At 27.7% G+C, this 27,189-nt stretch overlaps 1 protein-coding gene across 9 annotated transcripts; it reads right to left on the minus strand.

Moving 5' to 3' along the window:
* LOC106681581 (ubiquitin carboxyl-terminal hydrolase 2) lies at positions 1 to 26,416 on the minus strand. 9 transcript variants are annotated; one of them, XR_001343274.3, is made up of 12 exons: positions 25,095 to 25,236; positions 24,789 to 24,996; positions 24,202 to 24,688; positions 19,464 to 19,508; positions 12,076 to 12,198; positions 11,126 to 11,246; positions 7,801 to 8,020; positions 6,600 to 6,846; positions 4,213 to 4,291; positions 2,610 to 2,832; positions 1,316 to 1,528; positions 1 to 157 (listed from the first exon to the last, which is right to left on the minus strand). XR_001343274.3 is itself a non-coding variant. In XM_014421963.2 (11 exons), exons 2-11 carry the CDS (start codon positions 24,977 to 24,979, stop codon positions 1,435 to 1,437), a joined length of 1,830 nt encoding a protein of 609 aa, XP_014277449.1. In that variant the 5' UTR covers positions 24,980 to 24,996; positions 26,326 to 26,416; the 3' UTR covers positions 913 to 1,434. The 9 variants fall into 9 exon arrangements, 8 of the variants coding, with proteins under 8 accessions (XP_014277449.1, XP_014277450.1, XP_014277448.1 ...); XM_014421963.2 differs by lacking the exons at positions 1 to 157; positions 25,095 to 25,236 and adding an exon at positions 26,326 to 26,416 and having other exon boundaries at positions 913 to 1,528; XM_014421964.3 differs by lacking the exons at positions 1 to 157; positions 25,095 to 25,236 and adding an exon at positions 26,308 to 26,393 and having other exon boundaries at positions 913 to 1,528.
* Positions 26,417 to 27,189: the final 773 nt, after the last annotated feature.

Genomic DNA, 27,189 nt, shown 5'->3' on the forward strand with positions numbered 1-27,189 from the left:
TGCATAAATCAAATGAAACTTTATTGAAAATAAAGAGAACATGAATTTTTTTTTTCATAAATTACAAAGGTAAAAAATGGAATACAATTTAACCTGGCATTCATACAAGCTTGAAAATTTCTCTCATATTTGTTATTCGTGTTTTGATACAATAAATCTGCAAAAAATAAGAAAAACAAAAACAAAAACTAAAACCATTATAAAAGGTAAAAACAACAAATATTCTTTAATGGGTTTAATACAATAATTTATTAATTTTTTTTTCAACTCCATGTATTTACTCTTTTTTTATAACTTCAATGAAATAAATGTAGACATCAATTTTTTTCTTCTTTACACAATAAGTAATTTTAATTTGATATTTTGCCACTAGTATTACTGTTTCAAAGAACACATATCTGTTAAATAGAGTATTAAAAGTGATTTCATAACCTACATTAACACTATTTAATTGTGATATACAAATAATAAATAGGCTTTTATAATATAGATAAGTTTTTTTTTTGTTTTCTGTTTTTATAACATTTAAAAAGTGTATTTGATCCTACAAATTACAGACATATTTACAAACATTTTAACCATTAATGACAACAAAAGAAATAACATTCAGAAATTATACTGAAAATACCACATACTCTGAAAAAAATATATTGATGAGTATAGGATTATGAAATAACACATTCTATCAACACAACAGTAATTTATTTGATCGGGGAAGATTTGAAAATAAATTGTACCCCTTCGAAATAAAATATCATCAAAATGATACAGAAGCATTACATTTAAAATTTAAATCAAATATAAGTTTTAAGATTCAATTTTTAGATGTTTGATATGAATAGGAATATAAAAGATCTTTTTATAATAAGTTGTAACACACAATGCTTAGTTTATTAGAACCCTTAATATAAAGTTTTATTCATTTATTTATTTTTTAAATAAATTAAAACATAACAATGACTAGATTTTATAAACATTTAAATATTTTTCATATAGGTTCCATTTAAATTTTTTCTTCCTTTTTTTTTTTTTGTTTTATTTTGTCTTTTCAACCAATGTTTTTATCAATAATTTAGTCGTCTTCTAGAAATTAATATCATCACGAAAACAGATGACTTATTTAAAAGTTTACACATATAAATATTAAGATTTATTCTACACACTACCATGGTAAAATATATATCGACAGAGGTAATAGAATTTTATAAACAAAAACAGTATAAATAACAAATAAAAGTCTGCAATTTGCTGATTAGCAAAAAAAAAAATTTTTTAAAGAGTGCAGATTCATTTTGCTTTACTTTAATTTAATTACCCTTTTAATAATTTTCTTCTTTCTTTGCAGCCTGCCAAAAGTCTATAAAGGCTAAGAGTAGACTAGAAAGTAAATACATATTAATGCTGACGCTAAGGATTTCTTCTGTGAAGGGCAGGTTAAAGTCGAGATGTGGTTACTGCTGTATTTTGCTCATAAAAGAGAATATAGGCTTCACTTGAAACTACACTTCTTGGAGATATACTTGATACTCTGGAAAAAAATATATAATATTTCTAATTAAAATTAATTTATAGATAAATAAGTCTATTAGAACATTCTAAAATAATGTATCATAGACCCAAAACTATGCTGGGTAGGGCAATCACTAATGAACCTTAGTACAGAGACTGACAAATGGGAAGACCATGCCAGCACAGGCAAAACTGTACATCTGGCAAAGCAAGTAAACTGTTTGATGTCTGTCATAATAGGCACCAAGCAGTTACTTGCTCCTCAAATCGATCTTTAAGTTTCCTCTTCTATTTTTAAGCTAATATTTCAAAAGTGATATAGGACTGTCGCTCCCTGAGGGTCTTAGTGGGGCGGGTCCGGCGGGGAAGGATGGTTTTTTGTGTTATGATTTTCTCTTGTGAGATTGTGGCATGTCGTACATCGACTAACCTACTTGCTATAATTGTCCATTTAAAAAGTCAGATAAGTAAGGCTACCATTTCAGGCTCGATTTCAGGCGCTTTTTTAATATTGGTCGATTGAACTATCTTAAAGTCTACTTTTCCCGTTTTAAGCAAATATCTCAAAAGTAATAGGACTGTCGCTCCCCGAGGGTCTTAGCTGGGTGGGTCCGGCGGGGAAGGATTGTCTTTTTTTGTGTTATGATCTCTTGTGAGATTGTGATATGTCGTACATCGATCGTCGATAGTACTTCAAAAGATACTAAGATAAATATCTCATAAGATAAATAATTATTTTAAAAAAAAATATGGCCAATTTATTGATAAAGATATACAAATTTCTTTTTAACATTATCAAAAGAGAAAAACCGATAAATATTACAGTAAGCCACATGTAGGAAAGTTGGAAGAAAAACTTTTTTATCTTCATTTTCTGGTGATTCCTTGTTATAGAGAGAATATAATGCAGCTCAATTTAAGTAAATGTTTTTAAGATAAGAAATACCATATAAATAAAAGGAGGAGAGGGACAGGTCCTTACAGTCTAAGAAGTTGGAGAACCATACAAAATTAATATTTTTATTAATATTAATACAAATTACTACTTTTACTACTATTTACAATTAATAATTAATAGTAATCTATTTTCTTTTACTAACCTTGAATCATTGAACTCATACCAATGGCCCGAACCAGAATGGAGGCAATAAGCAGTATAGTGGCCGGAATAGGCAGTTCCAGAATGATTAGAAACAGCATACAAATTATAAGTGGCTACTTGTGGAGTTGTAGAATAGCCTGACATATCGAGGTTTGTCAGAGGGAACTCCACGGTCGCAGACAACTTTCTATACCGCTCGCTAGGTGAAAACCTTTTGAGATCTATACAATACATTAAGGAAGCATTTTAATACATCTATGAACTGTTTACGTTGCATGCACTTTTGTTTCTAAGCCACCAGTGACGTGTATACCATGTCAATAGACATTTCAATCGCAGAAATAAAAACGGCATGTCAGTCACTTCGGCTAACAGTTAGATCGATCATAATTCAAACTTATAGTTCAGAGTGTGCAAACGATATCTTGGAAATATTTCAAAATTGATACTGTACGTTGTACAGATTTCTTTACACAAAAATTCTTGTAGTTTGTGATACATCCTATTATAACAGTAAAAAATTTAAAAGATTTTTTTTATTTTAGACTTATCAACCCATATTATTAAATGAATAACAACAAAAATTAATTGAACGAATAAAAAAAAAAAAACCCTGTTAGAAAGCCTAATATAATTTTACAGTATAATGATTGCTTTGTGTGGTTGTGAATTTTTTTTTTTCCAGGAATGCCTTAAAATTAAAAGAATTTGGTAGGACACCATCATGTTTCTTCTTTGAAACAGATAACTAAACTGAGCCTTTTTTTGGAAAAGTCGAATGGGATTAAACAAACTTAGAGAATGCTCAGAACACATTATCAAGAACTGGTAAGTATTAAATAGGATTAAAGCATTTATAGCCCATTGAAATCTTGAATTTGTTAAAACTGTCATTTTTTTTTTATAAACTCCATTAGTTGAATAGTTTTATTTAATTTTAAAGATTCAATGCTCAAATATATCTCTGTAAAATATTTACATTAAACTTTAGCCATTGTTGAGAGGAATAAAATCCCCAAGGAATAATTGTGATGTGCCAATTATTATTTATTTAACTAAAAAATGTTTTGATTTTCTTTTCTTAAAATCATAAAAATTGTAATAACATCAACACAACTTGACTAATAAACAAGGAACTTTAGACTAGTTTAAGGTCCTATAAACAGCACAATATGGAATAAAGTACACCTAGGAGACATAAAACAAAATGTTGGAGTTTTTCTTTATTTAAAACTATGCCCCCCCCCCCCAATAAAAAGCCATAGAATCTAAAATCTATTGATATGTATTTGAAGAACAGATATTCAGCTTTCCAATACTTGTAGTAACATTGTTTTCGAATAAAGTCCTGAGGAGTTATGAATTTTTATGAGAAAACCAAACATCAATGAAAAAACTAAAAAATCTTCATTTTATACTGTAATCCCTCATTTGTAGCCTCCACTAGTAGTGAGGGAATCATAAATTCATTATTATTGTTTATTATTATTATTATTATTCATTATTCATTATTATTATTATTTCCTACAGGTATAGAAGTGCAAACCATTTTTGAGGCAGAACCACAATAAAAATTAATGATGTAATTTTAAAAAGGATACGTAGAACTAAAATCTTCGGAAATTTCTGGATAGAAAATCTCTTAGTACATTTTCTCCTCGTTTTGCACTTGCAGCATGTCTAAAACAAAACAAGTCATCCTTATTAATATTCAAAGTTAAATATAATCAATAAAACTATTGACTGGTATAAAAGTGAATCATAATTTAACAATATGTTCTAATAGAAAAATTCTGTAACAAAAGATGACAATCATCGGGACTAGGGAAACTTTTAGACTTATCAAAAATATTTTAAAGTTTTGAATTTGTAAATAGACACTTTTAATAAATTATTTCAGAAATTGTATTAGTACCAAACACTTTTAACAAAGTATCCATTGCTTTGTGTTACTGAATGATGGGTTAGTGATGAATAGTTACTGTCTTTTTGTATTTAATTCCCAGGTTTTTTTTTTTGGTTTTTTTAATTTTGATTCATTAGTAATTAATCATTAGTTAAATATGTCATTATTTTTCAAAAAGTTTCAATTTACTTTTGATTCATTAAGAAATTTTTTGCTACTATGTAATTATTTTTCTGTTATGAATATGTTCATTGAGTTTATTTTATTTAAATGTTCCTTAATTTCAACCAACAGAAATGTTTATAGATTATAATTTCAATTAGTTAAATTTAAAATTGTAATGTATATATATTTGACCATAAAAATTTAAATATAAGAAGTGATTAGGGTTGCGGTCAAAAAAAGAACAAATAGTTAAAAACTATTTTAATGTCCGACGTTTCGCCACACTTTGCAGGGCTTCATCAGGGCTGTTCAAAGCGAACGGTTAAACAGAAGGTGACAAACATCAGATTGTTTTCATTTTTTCTTTTCCTTCTTGATTTTTTTTTTTGTTTTCTTTCTTACCTAGTATTACCATATTTTTTTTTTGTAATTACATTTACTTGACTTTTTGATCCTCTGTTTGCCTCTAGATCAGGGGTGGCCAACTTTTCAGTATATAAGATCTACTTTATCATTAAAGTGTATGTTGCGATTGACTTATTATTGTTGGCATACTATGTCTATACACTGTTTCAGTATAAGGTGCATTCCAATAGGGTATGGGTGGATAAGAAAAATATATGCACAAAACTATTTTTTATCTTTCAAATCACTTATTAAGTTTTCGAGATGTATGCTCATGAAGAAAATAAATTTCCAGACACAACTTTTGATAGTAGCATTCTGTACCTAAAAAATTTGATTTTCTGACACTTTTCAAGATAGATTTTGACTAACTTAAAATGCATTTTATTTTTTTTATCCATTGCAACGTAAAAGTTGCTGTACTATTTGTTCGTAAATATGAAAAAGTTATTATAAAAATGCACATTAAGGTTGATAATTTGATTTCAATATTTCACTTTCGCGATTTTTTTTGGCCAGGAAAATTTATCATGAAAGAATAATATGACTTATGAATGTTTTGATATTATATTTATATTGATATTATAGTTTTGATATTATATAATATCTATATATTGCTAATATCTCAATAGCTCAGTGAGTACATCTTGTACTGAAATATAGACATATGGCTTATCTACATACTTATATACCTAGGTAAAAACAACAATAATTCTTTAAAGGGCTAAAAAACTCATTTCCAGGGAATTTAAAGATAATGGATAATTATTAACAATGTTTATTAATTCAAAGTAGCTATAGATACACACAGAATTACTTTGTTGCCTTAACATCAATGGGAAGACTTAATTTGCATGTCTCTAACCAAGGAATCATTATTAGGATTATATCCAGACAAAGAAAATAATAATGAGTCCACGCATTGCGTCCGGTGACAAGTGTAACACATAAGTCAAAACATATTGTGCTGTGTGGGCAGTGTCAGGCTGTCAGAATACATTAAAATGTTGCTAGAAAGTTTTGTTTCTACAATCGCTTCAAAGTTCATGGTAAACAGAATTCCACCCTAGACATTGCGAGCAATTGACAATTGACCAAAATTAGCCTCGCAATCAACTTGTTGGCCACCCCTGCTCTGGACAATAACAGATGTAAATAAATAATAAAATGAATAATTAATAATAACTGGTCCACTTAACCACTAACCCCATTTTACAAATTATAAAACTGTTCGTTTAATTATATCATATTATATCATATTAGTCATTGCTCGTACTGTATGGGAATGTAAAATTAAACATTTCACGGTGACCTCTAAAAACTTTATTATATAATAGAGAAATATTTATTTTTAATAAATCAAAAAAATTTCTAGTACTCAGGTTAGATTAATGCTTATATAAAGATACCAAAAACAAAACAGAAAAGAAATATTTTTTATTATATTATTTTATATATATGGTTTGAATGTAAAATATAGAAATGTATAATATAATTTAAAAATGAACTTACAGGCATTTCATCACCATCAAGAACTTCTTCTTTCGTGAAATGATCGAGACACTGAGACAACCGAAGGGACCCGGACCTTGAGGGCAGAGGAAGAGAAAGGTCCCAAAATACCTCAAATGTTGTTGAACTGTGGCCACACGAAGTGCATTGTAAAGTTGACTTCAGTTGTCCGACGAACAAGTCAACAATCCTGCTATTATCGCACCTTAGGTACTGTTTCCAACACTCACTCGCCTTTAAACTGTCACTGTAACACATAAATACCGATTGAAATAAATATTTGTATGATACTACAAATTTCTTCCTCAAAGTTTTTGTTTATTCTTTTATTCCTTACATAATAATAATACTCTTTATATGACTCGGACAAAGAAAAATTGAAAAGCAAATAATGCTTATACCAACAAGTAATGGTTAAATGAATATTATAGACATCTAATAATAAGTAAGTCTGTATTCAATGTAAACAAGTAATTAAAACGGAAACACATAAAATAAAACCATTTCTCAGTACCATAAATCATAAAACAACTAACTTCTAATGAAATATTATATTGACACAATCGTTAATACGCAAAAGGATTCTTTAAAAAAATATATCTAAATATCTTAAAAAATGGGGATTAGTTTTAAATATTGATAAAAGAGAAGCCCATTATTTTCACTAAACGGCGGCCTATACTTCCATCAAACACAGATTTCAATAAAACCCCTGTCCCTTTTACCAAAACAGTTAAATAATTAGGAGTTACTTTAGGCAGCAAACTATTATTTAACCACCACATAAATTTGAAATTGAAAAAAGCAAGAAAAGTTTTATATCAAATGTATCCATACTTTAATAAAAAATCGAAATTGATAATATATAAAGCAGTACTAAGACCCATCTTAACTTATAATATGCCTGTCCTATATGGAGTTTTACTAGTTCAAATAATATTAAAAAAATACAAGTATTTCAAAACAAATGCCTCAGAATCATTAATAACTACCCATATTACACAAAAATATCTAAGATGCACCCTGAATTAAATATAGACTCCATACAAGGTTACATATATAAACTGCCACACTATTTCTTCCAGTCTTGCCCCAACTCATTGAACCATCTAATAACTGAATATAAGCTTACAAATGCTTGTAAGAGAGGGTTGATCATTAAATAAAAATTAATTTTATTTTTAGAAATAAAATTAATTACCTCAGGTTATCATCAATCTCAGGTAAATTCCTAGGTTTTACCGCAACCCTGTTGATATCATCGTGCAAACCTTCCAACAGATACCTGAGGAACTCCTGGGCATCTTGCTGGTTGTAACCCATGAATCTTGGAGCGTAGCGTTGAATTTGAGCTTTGAAAGCAGTAGTGTTCACTACTTTCCCTTCACCACTCCATAATTCCATTATTACCTCCGAGAATGCTAAAAATTAAATATTATCTTTATATTTTACAGGAAAAGTTGTAATTTGAAATTTAAAAATTTATCACATTAAATATGATACAGTCAAATTTTTTACATTGATAACAATTTTTAAGAAGAGAAAAATGAAAACAAAGACTGCCAAATTCAAGATATACAAAAACAGTCTCTGTTCCAAACATAAACAAATCTCTAAGATAATGAATAAATAAAATATGAAATAATAAAGAGTATAGATTCTAAAATAACAAGAAATTTTATAGCAGAATGAAATTGTAAATTTATGTTGAATGATAAATTAATCGTATGTAATTGACAGCAGGAATATGGGTCCTGGTGGCAATCAAAGCTATTTACTAGTAACTAGCGTTTATCATCATAAAAGATGAGTTATAAAAAAATAAAAAACTTGGTAAACTAAAAGAATATAAATACAAACTAATAGAACACTGACAAGAACTACAATAATGAGTGATAGAATTGTTAACATATAAAATGTTTTACACTGAAAATATTGTAAGAAGGGCAAAAAAAGAAAATAAAAATTACTAAAAAACCTCTTTGGGTGGAGGATTTCTTTTTTGATTATCCATATTCTATTTATTCCAGGAAAGTAATAAATTATTTATTAATTATTGGAGAAGTTTGTCGGGGGGTGCGGTCAGCAAAGAACAACATAAATAAACAAAACCATATTTATTTATTTTATGCCGACGTTTCGACCTGAGTTTCAGGTCTTCATCAGGGCTATAGAACAAAAGAGATAACAACAACATTTAGAGCAAAGCAACATACAATTGAAAAGGAATAGTATACAAACAAATTTAGAATTATACAAAATATAGAATTAAATCATAAATGATAAAAAATTGATAACTGATAATTGAATAGTACAAAATTTTAATTGATTGATAATCGTGGAATTGTATGGTAGTAGATTGAAAACAGTGACAGATGAAATATAATATCATGTAGGTAAGAAGATATGTATAATATAAGATATGCAAGTAGTGTCTAAAAAACTGAAAAAATAAATAAATAAATTGAACACTATGACAGACGATGAAAAATAGTGAGTGGCTTATATCTGAATTACAGTGTGAGTATTAACTTATATACCTATACTAAAAATATAAATATATATGTGCATATATAAATACACACATATACAATAGGAAAAGGTAGAATATGGAGAATGGGAAAAGAATAATGTAACAAATATGAGAACGAGAAGGGAGACTTACGTTATGGCGTAGAAGGTAGGCCTGCAACTGATTGATGTATGAGTTTTTTGATAAGTCCGCTAGAGTGAGCTACTAGGCTAAGGCTAGAAACATAACTGTCAAGAAAGACCGTTATGACACAACAGTTGATATGAAATACCAATAATAAAAAGGTCGAGTTATAGTTTAAAAGAAAAACATAAAAAACTCATACATCAATCAGTTGCAGGCCTACCTTCTACGCTATAACGTAAGTCTCCTTTCTCATTCTCATATTTGTTACATTATTCTTTTCCCATTATCCATATTCTATCTTTTCCTATTGTATATGTGTGTATTTATATATGCACATATATATTTATATTTTTAGTATAGGTATATAAGTTAATACTCACACTGTAATTCAGATATAAGCCACTCACTATTTTTCATCGTGTCATAGTGTTCAATTTATTTATTTATTTTTTCAGTTTTTTAGACACTACTTGCATATCTTATATTATACATATCTTCGTACCTACATGACATTATATTTCAACTGTCACTGTTTTCAATCTACTACCATACAATTCCACGATTATCAATCAATTAAAACTTTGTACTATTCAATTAACAGTTATCAATTATTTATCATTTATGATTTAATTCTATATTTTGTATATTTCTAAATTTGTTTGTATACTATTCCTTTTCAATTGTATGTTGCTTTGCTCTAAATGTTGTTGTTATCTCTTTTGTTCTATAGCCCTGAAGAAGACCTGAAACTCAGGTCGAAACGTCAGCATAAAATAAATAAATATGGTTTTGTTTATTTATGTTGTTCTTTGCTGACCGCACCCCCCGACAAAATCTCCAATCATTTATCTACGGTCAACTATCTACACCTCATTATTAAATTATTTATTATTTAGTAGATCAAAGGATAGTGAATCATTGATGCGTTGGTTCTCTATGCAATCCATCTGGTTTGGGAGATTTCTCATACAGTGCATAAACTTTCGTGCTTTATGAGAAACCAACAGAAGAAAAGAATTTCCTTTTTAAATATCCTTCAAGAAGTTCTTATTCTATTTATTTCAGAGAAGTAATAAATTATTTATTATCCTATAGATCAAAAGACGTTAAATCCTCGATGCATTGGTCCTCAATGTAATCCATCCACTCCAGCTGATTTCTCTGGAAAAAGATTTCCTTCTATTCCATTTTTTCTTCTTTTTGTTTAATCCTGTAGACTGTATCTTATTTTTTTTTTTTTTTTACCAACTTGGCAACCACTATATTTTATACGATGAGTGTAAATGGATATAGTTATTTACTTTAAAATATATTAAATTTACTTAAATTAAAATATACAAACACAGCTATCTTAATCTCTCCAAGTTAACTTCGAATTCAGTACAAAGATATTCTAGTTTGTTAAGTAGTTCCCTTCTATTTTAAGGATTTTTTGTTATATTGATGAAATAATATTGTATGGATTTATTCACAGAGAACAACTAGTATTTGTGATGCAGTATCATTTTTTTGTACAAAGTAATATTAACTATTTATTTTAATTAATGATAATTTAAAAATATTTGAGAAATTATATCTATTTATAAAATATGTGTAAAAGTATATTTATATTTACATATAAAAATATACTTAAAATTATATTTATTGTCTAGTATTTAAATAACACAAACATACAAAAATAGATTCTCAAATATACTAAAATAGATTCAGTCCCGACCACAAATAAATATTTTGAAGAAAATTAAGTCACTATTCATTACTCCTATGTGCATTTACTATCACTCATTATTGTTATTAGTATTTTTTAAACTTTTATTAATCAGATCTATTAAAAAAATACATCAAATTGGATAAAAGTAAAACTCACATTTAATTAAAGCACCTCTCGATTCAGAATTCCTTATTTCTGACATGAATTCTTTATTTATCAGGAATTCCTTCAGAACTTTAGTATTACTCAAACACTGAACAACAGAATTCAGAAAGCACTGGAAAAAAAGTTTTATGATGATAATATATTTTATATATGTCACATCAACATAGGTAAATTTAAATATTAAAAACTTAAATACATTAATAATTAAATTAATAATAACTAAAATTTATTGATTAATTAAACTCCTAAGTATTAATTTTTTTTTTTTTAATTTGGTTCAATGCCCTTATTGGAAGATTCAAACCAGCAATGCTTTTGACTTGAGAAGCATTAAAAATAAAATAAAAAGAGTATTTTTAATGTTATATTTAATTGCATAAAAACAATTGAATATTTCGCAGCGTCCTTATGACGGCACTGCAGCGCACACTTTGGGAATCACTGAGTTGGACAATGTTTCACTGAGGAAGTTTCATCCATTATACCATACGAAAGCTCTTTTTGTTATAAAACAGGTAAGCAGCATCTTAAAAAGTGTTTAAAAATATTTAAAACATGTGACATTTTCACAAAAATCACTAGCATCACAAACAAAGTATGGATACGATATTTATTTATCAATGATTCATTCATGAATAAGGATCGTATCCATGATAATTTTAGCTATTATTTCAGCTATAGCTAATTTTTGCCCATCACAAACACTTAGTTTTAAACATGACCAGATCCAGAGGCAATCACAACAGAGAATTTGGACCACATAACCATGAAAAATGTCAGTAAACCTTTGATTGAGTGTTTACTAATTTATTTTTGCCATAGTAGTAATATATAAGTTGTTGTTAAGTGGACCTTTGGCTACTCAAATATGTTTAATAAACAAAAAAAATAACATAATACATATACAATACATTGATAAGTAAATTATAGAAAAAACGTACGGTATTTCCGATGTTTCTCAATCCACTGAGGCCATTAGATGTGGAGCTTAATGAACTGCTAGCAGTAACCTCTTTGCGTGAAGTATTAGCAGCTGACCTGAAGTGCCTTGGTGATATATTTCCCTGCAAAATTGTATTTGTTTTTTTTAAACGCTAGATAAAGGGAAGCCTACTGAATTAATAATAGTTGAAAGAGATAAAAAATAAAAACACCCATATTTTTTCACAGTTAAATCATTATTTACAATCTTCTTTTTTTTAAAAAAAGAAGTCCATAATTTTATAAAATTTTGAAATTCGAATCATTACTGGTAGAACAATTAATAACACTTTCTGATGAACTATTATCAACTGTTAGATAAATTTTTATTACTCAAGAAATAATTTTGTAATACCATTCTAAATTTTGGATAGTTTATTAAACAATTAATTTTAAATATAATAAGGTACTAATTGCTTCAACATCACAATTTTTCATTACTCCTATTTTTAATTTTCTTTAAATGGTAAGCATTATAAATGGACAACTGAATCAAAGATGGCTCTCATTATAAACTATTTGTATTCTTAAGCATTGTACTAATTATTATCCCCAAATGTAATTATATAAAACTTATTCAGACACTAGGCAGCAAAAAACTTTTAAACCAACAAAGAACATTGCCTAAATTGACTGATGAACTTGTTCGGAAACTGATATAGATTAATTATATTCACATAGTCAAAAATTAACATCAGTAATATAAAATATTAAATTTACAAGACAAATAAAAGTATATAAATTCAATTTCAAATATAATATACAATTCAAATAGACCCATGTAATTAAATATTTTAGGACAAAATAAAATTTATATATTTATTCTTAACTATTACTTTAAATCAAAATAAACATACTACATAATTAACAGGACAATCCAGTTAATTAAATATTTTTTTCGCTTGAGGAAAGAATGAAATAAATATTAACACATTTCAACAAAAAAAGAAATATTTACTTTGTAACAATGAATTCAAACAACAGTCAAACGAAGGGCTAATAATTTATGCAACTAATATAAAAAATCAATTAATAGAATAAACACTATCTTTTAAGTTGTTGTGTTAATGCCCTGCTAAACGGCGTTATGCTCCATTACCCAAACAAAGGGAAAAATTTCAAGCCTTCATCAGGGCTAAGTACAAAAAATAAAATAACCATACCCAATAAAAAGATAAGGACTATAACAAGAAGATAAAAAATAATATAGGTACGTAAGTAGTTTGGGGAAAAAATATTAAGAGTAAATGTAATAAGAAGTGAAATAATTTTTATATTACTATTGGGTCATTTCATATGGAATATCTGTTTTTATTATTTTAGAAATTCAAAGTGAGATTAGAGGAATTTCGTTTTACAGATTATTTATTAATTTATATTTACAGATTACAATGAGCCGTTATTAATCCTCTCTTTATAGATATTTGCTACCATTCCAATTGATTACACATTGTTTAATATGCCATCAACAAGCATGACCATGAAAACACGCGATTTTCGCGTAGTTTTTATGTGAGATTAAACTTGGACACTCAGCAGCCTAAACTGCAAGAAACATGTGCGGGGAAGGTGTTGTAACGAACAGACCATTCACTGGTGGTTTGAAAAAAATGATGGCTAGTCACAGATTTGGATAACCAATCCAGAGGAAGACCTCCATCAGCAATTGATGACGATAAACTTAGGCTTACTGTGGAAGAAAATCCTTTACCAAACAGTTGAAAGACTTGGAGGAAGAGTACCAACAGTTTCTCATACCGTGTGAGAAAAGGTAGATCTATGGGTACCTCATGAACTAAATGAGCGGCAGGCGAAATGCATTTCACTGCTTATGAGGCAACAAAAAAAAAAAAAAAAAAAAAAAAAAAGAACCTTTCCTCTAAAGGATAATCACGTGTGATGAAAAGTATATGAGAACATGCCAAAACCAAACTTGTATCCAAAAAAATTATTGGTTTCTGTGTTGTTGTCAATGGCAGTAATTAAATATTTCTTTTTTTAACCCAGAGGTGAAAATATCATATCCACCTCGTACTGCAGTGATATAGACATAATGCATCAAAAACCACCTGAATTGGTTTATCGGTAGGTACCTGTACTCTTACACGACAATGCCAGACCCTTATGTTTCATGACAGACATTGAAGAAGCTTAACGAGCTGTGCTATGAAATCTTACCACACCCACCTTATTATCTAGACTTATCTCCAACAGATTTCCATCTGTTCAGAAATTTGGACTTCCTGAAAGGAAACATTTTTGAAAATGATTCCCAGGTCAAAAAACGCATTTTATGATTTACTTTTTACACACAAAACCCTGAATTTTTCAGTTGAGGCATTGAAAAGTTGATAATACGTTGGGGAAAATTTAAAGAAAATGAGGGTAAATATTTTGAATAAAAATGTTTTGATTTCATAAAGTTCTTTTACTAAATAACCTTTCCAATGAAGAAAATTGACATTTCATATGAAACGATCCAATATATTTTCATACTGGATTTATTTCCTATTTTTTCTTATTATTGTATTAAAATTATACATTTTATTTCCATACTACTTATATAGCTATAATATTTGCCATCTTGTTTTCTTGTTTCTCTGTATTTATTTTTATATTCATTACAGTTGTATTTTTTTGCAATTAGCTTTGATGAAGGCTTGAAGCTCTGGCTGAAACGTTAGCACTAATAAAAAAAGTTATGCTTATTTGAATTATCCACTAATCACAATTAAACATATCAATTTAATTCCATAATAGTATAGAACAATAATGTAAATATATTAATAATAACAGACTCAGCTATTGGTACTATATTGAAACCAAACTATTAAACGAGGTTTTAGAGAGCCACCAGGAAGGACGAGCTTTATAATTAATAGAATTCTTAAGTTAATTCCTAAAAAGTAAAATTACAGAATTTTTAAATGTAACATTATAACATTTATTTTTGTGAGAAATTAATCCTTTTCTCGTAAGAATGATACTGCCTTATCCCCATAAGGAATCTTTCCTAATTTGATTCTGCTTTCATCAAAAATTCTAAAGAAAAAATAATTAAATAACAAGTACAAAATATTTAAAAGAAGTTATTATATTATTTCCTGCTCATATGACCACATCTGTTATCTCGTGTTATCTACGCCCGATAAGAGAGAGTTATCAATCATTTCCTTTAAAATAAATCAACAATTTCCTGCTTTTTATGATAAAAAAAATATATATATATAATTTATTTTTTTCAACCAGTATGCATTTAATCATTTTAGTTAAATTGGAAAATATTAAATATATATAGTTGGAGAAGATAGTCAGGGGTGTGGTCAGCAAAAAGAACATAAAAAAATTATTTATTTGATAAATAAATAAAATAAATTATGAGTGCTTTAATAAATTAACTATTTGGGAATAGGCTGAGGATAGGTTTTGTTTGTCAGTTTTGTGATTGACTGGGGAAGCTTCTAATTGTATAAAAATGCTTTCAGATAACAGTCATTCGTCGTGGTTAGGAAAAGAGACTAGAATGGAAGTATTTGATAATATTTCTTGAAAGTTAAGTTTCTAGTGAATCCTTTTTGTCTTTTGATTGCTCACTCTTCTGTGGCTTTCTATAAATCGATCAGTTTTAGCCAGGATTCCCTGCTAACCGGAAGTTTCTTCTCTCGTTCTCACATTAATTCATTCCCCATTCTCCATATTTTTCTTCTACCTCGTTCCTTTTTTTAAAATATTGTTTTTACATATGCTTTAATCTTAATTTAACTAAATTTTTTGCACTCATCTATATAACTTTCTAGCCCATTATACCATAAATCCATTACTATGCATATATATATTCATACTGTTATTGATATATAAGTCACTTACTCATTGTATCATATACTTCATTTTCTGTCATGTTGTTCAATATGTGGATTCAAATTGTTTTCCAGTTTTTTTGACACTACTTACAACATCTTATATCATACATATCTTCTTACCTATATAATATTATATTTCACTGTTATCAACCTGCTACTGTCCATGGCTGTCAATCAATTATTTTGTATTAGTCCATTCAATATTTGGTATAATTCCAAATTTGTTAGTATAATATTTCTTTTTAATTTTATGTATCTCTAAATGATGATTGTTATCTCTTTTTGTTCTATAGTCCTGATGAAGACCTGAAACTCAGGCCAAAACGTCGGTATAAATAAATAATTTGTTGTTTATTTATGTTCCTTTTGCTGACCGCACTCCAGACCACCTTCTCCAATTATTAATCTACAGTCAACTATCTACACCTCATTATATACATATACTTTTTAAATAGAGAAATAGTACGAAATAATTCCCAAAACCTCAAAACTATCAGGTCATCAAGCAAATGAACTACGGTGGCGTCCTCATTTTAAGCAATGAATATTGATTTTCAATAAATAATATAGTTGCTATTTAATTTTCTTTTGGCTATTTCTATTTTATTTCTTTATCATAGAATTGTACTAAAACAATCAAGATGCATATATAATATATGAACAAAATTTTTATGAATTCAAAAAATAAAAATATTCTTAGTCATTAACATATAAGATCTGAGAAACTGCTGTTTAAAATTTCTAAGTCAAGAAAAATATTTAAAAGTTACTTAATTAAACTGAGGATATTAACTTTTTTTTCAACTTAGTCAAAAAGTTATATAAAAAAACATAAACAGAATAAAATGGGCATATTCCGACTATCTAGTTTAAGATTACAAATGTATGATACATGGAGATAAAAGAACACTCATTTTATTATATATTTGAAAAATACGGGATCGATAAAAAATAAATAAATTAATATTTACTGTAATTATCAAAACAGACTCACCTACTTATACCATTTTTTATCAAGAAAAATAATTTTTAATCACTAATGAATATAGTTTATATATAAATAATATTTAAATATATAAAAAATAATCTAATACAAAGAACACTTATACCATCACCACAGATACACAGAAACAATATTAAATTTAGCTATTTAATAGGCTATGAGACCAATTTTTTTATTTTGATGGATTGGTATGGAGAAAAAAAAACAACCTTATTACGATAAGAATGGGCATATAGTATCTAATATTTGCGTAAACATTTTCTTTTTAATATCATCGGTTCGTAAAAGTGAATACCAGGACTTTATTTACTTCAATCAGTTTCCTCATGAGGCTATAATAAACCCTTTGAAACCCAACGTGACTGTCCTATATTATGAAGTTCATTCTTCGATCACTAGATAGCAGCGTAAGCTTATATCTTGTTGGAAACTTGCCTAATACAAGATTACAATAATATTTACATCCAAGATGGCTGACTGCAGAAGTTTAAATGTCTTTGATTGAGTGAAATAATTTATTTTCCAGTTTTTTAAGTAATATTACAACAGTTTTTAATCTACAACATTGAATCGATAATTTGAAAGGTATAATAATTTTATTAAATTATATAAAATATTAAAAATAAAAAATACTCAATGTTTATTTATTTATTACACTATCCTTATATTTGCAAATTATATTACATATATCACTACTTCTGATGGTACTAAAAAAAAAAAAAAAAAAAAAAAAAATTACATTCTAAACAATTTGAATAATGCCTGCCCTCGACTTTCCTAGAAGCATATACTTCGCATCATACTCAAGATGTGACAAATGTTGTACAGTGGTACCTAGTGTTCTGGAATTCTTTAGTCACAGATCCAGGAATTACAAATATATATTCAATAAATAAATTAATTGCAAAGTAAAATATTAATAGCACCATTATGATTGGAAAATACAAACTGTGTGCATTACCTAACCTCATAAACAAACACAATAATTAATATTTATTTTTGTAATATGGTCTCACACAGTTCACAACTACATTAAACTTTACATTATAAATATATATATATGATATAATATTTCATGGTTTGGAATTTCCATTCCCATTGGGTGTTATTAGTTTATGGGGTTAGGCAATGGACAGTCTGTATTTTCCAATACTAATGGTGCTATTAATATTTCTATTTGAAATTAATTCATTTATTGAATATATAATATTTTTAATTTCTGGATCTGTGACTAAAGAATTCCAGAACACTTGGTGCCACAGACTAATATTTGTCGAGGATAAGATGCGAAGTGTATGCTTCTAGGAAAGTTGAATGCAGACCGTATTCAAATTTTTTGGAATGTAACATATTTTGTATGGTTGAGTAAAAAAAGCAATTTTTTTGTTTTTTTTTTAGAACCATCGGAAGTAGTGATAGATGTAATCAATTGGTAAATATAAGATAATGTAATAAATAAATAAACAATGAGTACTTTTGCAATGTTTTATATAATTTAATAAAATTATTATACCTTTTAAATTATCAATTTAATGTCGTAGATTAAAAAATGTAATATTACTACTTAAAAAATGGAGCTTCTATTAAGTCTTGTCGGTAAATTCAAGTTCCTAATTACTTTCCCTGTAATTAATTAATGACCTTCGCGATTCCATAATGAAAATTTTGTTATAGGCTGTTTATTTTTAACTAAATTAAGGGTTTAAAAAAGTTAGCCGAACTTAAAAAAAATCATACATAAACAGTTAAAGCCAATGAACTTCATTGGTCTTATAAGTGAGGAGAGACATAATTCAAAGAATATTTTGTCAATTAGCATTTGTTATCTATCACGCGACAACAGTAAATAGTTGGTTGCTATATTATACAAGTAGGTCACTTTTTATAACCCACTCAGGGTTATAAGAAGAGATAATACACTTGGTGGGATTTTATACATATACAACATACATTTTAATGATAAACACAGTTTGTTAATTTTAATATTCAATTAATTATATTTACTATGGAATGTAATTAAAAAAGTTAAATAATTTTTATGACATTATCATTGCTTTAACGTGATAAAATGGCCCCTCCCCCAGTCCAATTAAGTGCAGCGTAAATGTTTTTGTAAATACTAACAGTAACCAATAATGATGATTCAAATCAATTATTATAATTTATAAACAGATTTAAAAAACTGTTTTGTTTTGTTTCTGTTTGAGTTTTTTGTTAACAGATTTTTAAAAAAAGTTACCTTTAAAATGGAAATAGAAATAAAAAAAAAAAAGTGTTTTTATTGTCTTAAAGTTATATCTTCATTCACAAGATCTAATTAGTGTTTTTATGGTTTTGTTTTTTTTTGCATTGAAAAAAATAATTTACATCAAATTATTAAAAATATAAATGTTTTACCTTCCAGAAAAGACATCATACTTACAATTAGACAACAATTAACCACTTTCACATATAACACAAGAAATTCAAACAACTTGGAACTCACCAAAACTCTGTAACTAAATGTCACAACTCCACAAACTAATGAAACCTATGGAAAAAACATAATGTTAGTGATCAAAAAGTAAATTCAATAACATAGAAAAAAAAATCAATGCTCCAACAGTAATCATCGTACAAGAAGACAGAGACCATAAGCAGCGAGATATACGACATTAGGACACGACGAAGAATTTAAAAAATTACAATTCAAGATCAAATTTAATTACTTTGTTTTAATCAATTTGAATATAATTCCAAGAGTATGGATCATAAAATCACAAACAATTTATTTAGTTTCTCCAAATAAGACGATCATCCAGTAGTGTATGTGTATCAAATTAAAATTGTGTAAAATACAATTTCTAATGAACTGGTACCAGTATTGGTGTCTCAACTCCTAACAGATATCTATTGTAAGCCACACTCCAGCTCTTATATTACAATAAAAAATCTTAGGATTAATACAAAATAAACTTTTTTCTCTTATATATATATATAATTTACTGTATGTATGAATTAGTAGTATATGGTTTGGGCTGTGGTTAAGAAAAACCAAAAATAGTTATCAACTGTCAAATGGCTTGTGATTAAATAATTGTGACTGGAGGATATATCCACTAATAAAAATTATCATTTTAAATAAGTTGAAAATTTGAATTGACCAACTATGGTCAAACAAGCAACCAAATTAGGTCAACTGAAATTTGATTGTTGATTAGTGTACACCTCCATCAATCAAAACACCCCTGATGAAGACCCAAAGAGTCGGTCAAAACGTTTGCCATCAGTAAATCATTGAAAATTATTTTTTATTTATAAAAAGAAGATGGTCCAGGTGTAAGTCAAAACAACTCAAATTGTAATTATACTATTTTTTGTGAGCCAATGTTTCACCCCACTTAGCACTGCTTCGCCAGGGCTAATAAATATATTAACAACTAAAATAATGTAATAAAGTAAAATAATAGATAACATGAAATAAAATTCATTAATGGTTCAACGGTTCATCAACTCAATTGAATATGTTGAGTGAGAAAAGTTTTTTTTCATCATTAACCTATCACTATCATTATACCGGCAGCCATGTTCTTCAAGGTGAGCTATTATCAAAAAATTGCATATCATAACCTTTTACATAAGGTCAAAAGTTAATTGGTAAGGCAAGTTTTTCAAACATAAGATTTCTAAGACCAATAGATCCATTGTGAAGGCAAAAATTGTTTCAATATTAGTTAAAAGTTAAAATAATTATAACTCAAACCAAAAACAAATTGGTAAAAAGAAAAATGGCACCCACCAATAAGAAATGTAATATATTTCCAAAATAATTGGTTCAATCTTAAAAAGTACAAACCAATGTTTTTGCTACAAATCATAATTTAACTCACCAAGAACCAGAGCAAATATTAGAAAAAATTATGGTTTATCATGAATAAGGGGATCCATGGCAATTTAATCAATTTGTTTCAACAATTGCTAATTTTTGCCTATCCCTGACAAGAACTATTCCTAATAATGTTAATAACCTTTACATAACTGACGTGTCATTGTAAACAAAAGAAACAAATTAAGTGTTTAGAATTCAACGATCCATACTCCTCGAAATCTGATCAGATTAATTAGATCAAAATAATTAAAAATACAAAAAAAAAATTAACTACCAATGACAATCATTTACTGTGATTAAATAACAATCAACCCAAATCGATCTAGTCATGTAGCACGATTTAGTAGATACAGAAAAAATAAACCCAAAGAGCATTCATATCATTTATACTCCATTAGTATTCATACAAAAACTGCAAGAAATTTATAACTAGTTTAAAAAAAAAAATATTAAGGTATAACTTAAAAAAAATTAAAACTCGAGCCATCCATCATTTAACTAATACAAAACTCATAGTACAAGAGCCCAATAGAAGAAGAAAATCAATTATTTCACTGCAACTTTTGATAACTTTAATGAACACAATGTATAATTACAAGTCAAAATTGATGAGTCTACCTACCAAGTATGGTTAGGAGGAATATAAAATGGCTGTTTCAAAACATTAGAAAAAATATTTTTCTCTTCGAACTCCTATCATTAAAACTAACTATAACACTAAAAAGTCTAATAGAATATCATTTAAAGTGGAGTAAATTTACTAAAATATTCGCCCAAACAGAGCTGATTGCATTCAATAGTTCACGAGCTACAGTTTTTTTTTTTAAAGCTACATTTCATAAAAAATGTACTAAAAATCAGTAGTTTGTGAATTTATTGAGGGAAATCTAGATCTCAGGAACCATGAGACATGTATTAGCTACATTAGCCTATTAGCACTTAAATTAAACATTTAAATGTATTATCAAGTAGTTTACGACAATTTTAGGAGTAGTAGTATTCATATTTGCTAAAATGAATTGTTTTTTATTTGTACGAAGAAAATTTCATATGCAAATTTACATATTTCATAAGTAAACTATCTTTAATTTGATTTCTGACAAACATCTCTACATCCGATAATTCCTCAGATAATACAGGATTTTAAGTTTTTCATAAATCAAAATTCTGTCCGAACAACTAGAAATCAACAAAAGATTTCCCACAATAAATTCACTAACTACTGATTTTTCAGGGTAAATTTCAACAGCTCTATCTATTAGGGCTCATTTATGAGCGAATTTACTCTACTTTAAGTGATTTTCTGTTGATTTCCGAGTGTTTTTAGTAGTTTCAAAGATATGGAACTCTGAATGAAACTCATTAATTTTAACTAGTAATTATATATAGTTTTCATTAAAGTAATCAATAATTGGGGTGAAATAACTGATTGTTTTTTCTACCGGGCTCTTGTACTATTAATTCTATTTATACCGAAATATAGGGGGAAAAATGTGATGTTGAGCAGTATGTTTTATCTTCGTGTCAGAAATAACCAATGATATAAAATATAATACAAATATATTAACACATACATTTCAAAAATGTATTTTTCATAGTTCCAGGTTCCATGATTTACTAACTGATATTAATGAAATGTCATACTCACGGAGCTCCAGATATTGTTTCACCTTGTTGACCCTAATGACCCAAAATTACCTACATATTTTAAAGTGCACTAGAATGTGAAGCGTAAGCAAATTAGAAGGGCAGTTGTAATCAATTTACATAATTTTAGCTACGCAGTTAATAAAAACTTTTTCAGCTGAATTATATTTAACCGTTTAGAATAAAAAAATATATATATATATGTTTTAGTTAATGCAATTAATCAGCTGTAATAAGACAATAATCTGCATAAAATCACTAAGCATTACTGAAATTTGCACTATAAGCCATGTAAGCTGTAAAATTATAATTAAAAACTAGAAAGTAACAATCTTCTTTTAATTGAAATAGACATTTCTGGTAATTTAAAACTAAAGGCTATTATATATATAAATTTTTAATGTGTTATAAAATAGAAAACAAGAGTGACAGAAAAGGTGTAGGTGAATTAAGGACAGATGTGCAACAAAAATAATCCTTTTAACAACAGACAAATTTTAATTTAAATAACTGATCCAGGATTATTGGAAGATATAAGTGCAAATTAATAGTGATATCAAATATAAATAGTAGTTGAATTCAACACCTGCTTTAAACTTATGTTTTCTCAACAAAATTTTGAAAAACCAACATTTCTTAACACAAAATTTAACTAAAATTAGTACGTAATTTTTTTATAATGCATTAAATGTATCGAAAATAAAAGCAATCAATTAAATTATGAAATGATAATCCAAATTAATAATCAATAGTTGTGAGATTAAAACAATCATTTAAAATGGAGAGCATGCCAACTACCGATTAAGATCATAAATTTATATCATTACATTATTTTGATTAAATACTACATTATCCAATCAAATGTGACAGAGTTCAAGAAGTACTATGAATGGTGTTTCAGTCGTTTGAGCAATTCTTCTTCTGTTAACATCAACTCTTCCAGCAACATATTTTAAAACAATGGCAAAATAAAAAACTGACAATGAATAAAGTACTGAAAAAATTATGAAGTAAATAAACATTGTATAAGATGGTATTTGGCATACAATGGTGACTGACACTAAATGAGGACATAAGTATTCAGGGAATAACCTTTTGAAAAAGGGAAAAAAAACTAGCAGAAAGAAAATAGATTGACAAAAATAGAATGCCGTCCTCAATTAACCTGCACCTATCAGACTGAATTTTAAACTCAATAATTTATATAAACACCAAACCGATTATTTTATTAAAATGTTTGAATAAAAAAAAAAAAAAAGAGGTTTAAAAATAGACTACTCCATTTTATAATTACACAATACTTGGAATAATTCCATGTTTGATGGAAAGAAACAGAGTCGGGTCAGTTTGTTGGCAATAAATTTTTAGGTCATTATTGAAGTCATCAAAGCATATTAAAATATGAGCATTTCAGATAAATTAGTCAATAAAGCTGAGAAAACAAAAGTATTAAAAGAAACAAAATTAATGTAAAAATGAAGAATAATAATAAGAATACCAAAAGAAATTAAAAGTAAAAAAAACATTTCTAAATAAACATTACAAGCACGCTATATCAAACAGCTTAAGCTCAATATAAAACGATTGTTTTGAGCATAAAAAAATCAAATCTATACCAATATTTTAAATCTATTTGATTTTCATTTCAAAATATTTCTCCATCTTGTTCACTTAAGCTGCCTGATAATGAATAAATAGTTCAACTTACCACATCTGCCGAATCATTGGTCTCAGAAGCCCCATCATGTTTTATTGCAGATGAATTTACCTCCAACAAAGACAATTCACTACCATCATCGGTTTTATCCTCTTTGGCCACATCTCCATTGATAAGATTGGATGTTTCTTTGGTTTTGTCAGGAGAAATTACCTCCAGATTGGTGCCTTCTGCAATTTCACTTTTCTTTTCTCTCAGAATTGATGTTGACGCTCTAGTTCTTAGGCTTTCAGTTGATCTCGGTGGGCGACTGAGCTCAGAACGTGTGGAGCCAGGAATGTAGCTACTCGGAGCGTACGTTATTCTGAATTCGTTTAAATCAAATGTAGTATAGTTTGTAGTAGGCTTCCTATGACTTTGGGTTGAGCTTTCAGAACTGTAACTGGTAGTGCGGGATCTTAGAGTGCTCGAGTCCCTTGTTTGACTTCTATCCCGCGTATCGTCCGTAAGGGAGCTTGATCTCGATCCAAGGCCAGTCCTATAACAATTACGACTCTACATCTTCAATACAGCACAAGTAATAAGAAACATCACTCTTAATTACACAAGTTTACAAAACATTTATAAAATCAGCTTACCTTGTTGAAGAATATTTTTGAACAAGCTCAGTTACAAACGGTGAAGAGCCAGAAGTTCTACGGGAACATGAGGAACTCAGAGTATTAAATTTGAGACGAGAATATTCAGGTTCCAGAATGCTCTTTGTTATGGGTACGGGCATTGCTGCACTGTCCCGGCGGTAGTCCACTGTCACGGCAGAGCAAGGCATTATACCTCACATGAGATCTAGAAAGTAATGGAAAATTCTATTTTCATAGGAGTAGCTACGTACTAGTGTTACATATATGCTGTATCAAATATAAAAATCAATAAACTTATCTTACACAATGATTGTAAAATTGAAAACGTTTTATAACGTTCCATAATTATTTGCTTTATATTGCTACTTTGCTAAGTTACTTTAAACTGTAAAAAAACAAATTCCAATTCCCATTGTAAAACTAAAAAAGTAACCAAAATAAATTTACATTAATAATTAGCATTGTATGTAAACAGCTGACAGGTTTAACTAATACTCATGAAAAAATCCAGTGGGATTTAAATAATAAATTGGACAAAGTAGTCATAAATCTAAGTTAAATAACCACTAAAGGATTACATTTACCTAAAATTTGTTCATAAGTAACCAATAAAATTATCTTTAAAAACTGCAAGCAACACATGATAATTCCATTTCACAACCCAGAGTCAAACCATATGAATTATTTTAAAAACTACCAAAATAAAGATGTTATTTGCACAATAAAGGTTAGGAACGTAACCTGAAGTGTATTGTCTGGAGTAAACACCAATGACAGAACAGTTTACACTAAGTCTTATCAGATTTCATGGAAATTTTAAACAAAAGAATATTTCACGATACTAATGTCAAATAAAAAGACCTATTGACAGTTCTTCAATGTCATGTTCTCTGAGCATAACAGGGAATAAATCAATTATTATAGCTAGATTAGTTTGCGGAAACTTATAAGCGACATACAAAAAAACTTCAAGCAGAACTTAAGATAGCTCACTTGAGTAAATAATAAACCTAAAACGAGAAATCTTACCTAACAACCACCCAAATACGTAGCCTCATCAAGACCCATTTTAAGAAGAATGACGTCATTCTCTATCCAAGGCAGGAACATTAAATAAAATGCGATATTGAATTTCTTCTATTTAATTATCTACATATTTCACGAATTTGTATGAATACGACACAATTCCCGATTATACATCATTGATTTTATTTTGAAAAGTAATTTAATGATTTATAAATTGATCACAAACATGACCTGATTATTTGGCGGAACCAATCGTGCAATTCAAAAATAAATAAATGTACAATTAGCTGAAGAAGTTCAAAAACTAATTAAAACTCCGGACGTTTCGACTAAAGAAAACAATTTCTTAAATTACGATTAGTTCTATTGGGTTTTATCGATACTTTAAAAGTAAAATTAAAACAGAAAAAGTTATTTACAACACAAACATCAAAATTAAAATTACATTTAACACTAGCAATTGACACTATTATTCCATTAAATTACTTACATTACGATATAAACTCACCGTTAATATTAGTCAAAAATTAAAGAATTAAAACTTCCTAACCTAAAAAATCTTATAACTAACAATAATTAAACCTTATGTTATATTTTCATTTTGAAACAATGAATAATGCTATAAAATTACGTATATTATAACATATCATTTTAATAAATAATATTATATTACTATTTTTCAACTATTCAGTATGAAATTTTCTTAATTAATAAAATTAAATGATTTATTATTTTTGTTTCTTATGACCCGTCACATTTAAATAGATTATTTCCTCAAAATAATTTATTTCTCATAGTAAATTTTAATTTATTCTAATAATTAAGTATCTAGTCATTTTAGTTATTTTTCATGAATAATTTCCTCTCTTCTTGACTGCCAACGATCTCTAACTTTTTTATCAGACGCCACTGTAAAAATGAACATAATTTATGGCTCTCCAATTGTCATTATAATTATTACCATTTTATTTATTTGTTAAAAAATGCAATAAATTAAAGTAAATTTCTCTTTGGTAATCACTGGTCTAAGTTGAAATATTTTAATTAACTAATATATGTATATATATTTACGATTGGAAATTATAAACAATAATATCAAAGCAATGAACAGAATGAATTTAAATGGTTGAAATTCGTTTGTCATTCTTAATTATGTAATGCATTAATATTAATACAGTTATTTGTGGAACTCCAAGGTATATTGGCAGCATTGTTTATGAAGTCCTTGAGATCGGAAGTTCGATTCTTTTAACTGTACTGATTTCTGATGACTCATTCGAACGATTATTTTAAAGAAATGTTCCATTGATTCTTTTTTCTTTATTTTTGAATAAAATTTTTATTGAAAAACTAAAAAGATGTATTTTTTTTC

This window comes from Halyomorpha halys, unplaced genomic scaffold (assembly GCF_000696795.3).
Source record: "Halyomorpha halys isolate HHAL.00 unplaced genomic scaffold, Hhal_1.1 Scaffold349.1, whole genome shotgun sequence".
NCBI lineage: Eukaryota > Metazoa > Arthropoda > Insecta > Hemiptera > Pentatomidae > Halyomorpha > Halyomorpha halys.

Bases quoted from the DNA above. Each gene is read 5' to 3' on its own strand.
- LOC106681581 (XM_014421963.2), bottom strand. From the start codon at position 24,979: ATGCCTTGCTCTGCCGTGACAGTGGACTACCGCCGGGACAGTGCAGCA. The intron at 19,509-24,201 runs GTAAGTTGAACT...TTTTTTCCATAG, and splicing joins CCAATGATTCGGCAGATGTG to GTTTCATTAGTTTGTGGAGT. The intron at 2,833-4,212 runs GTATCCTTTTTA...TGTATTGTATAG, and splicing joins TCCGAAGATTTTAGTTCTAC to ATCTCAAAAGGTTTTCACCT.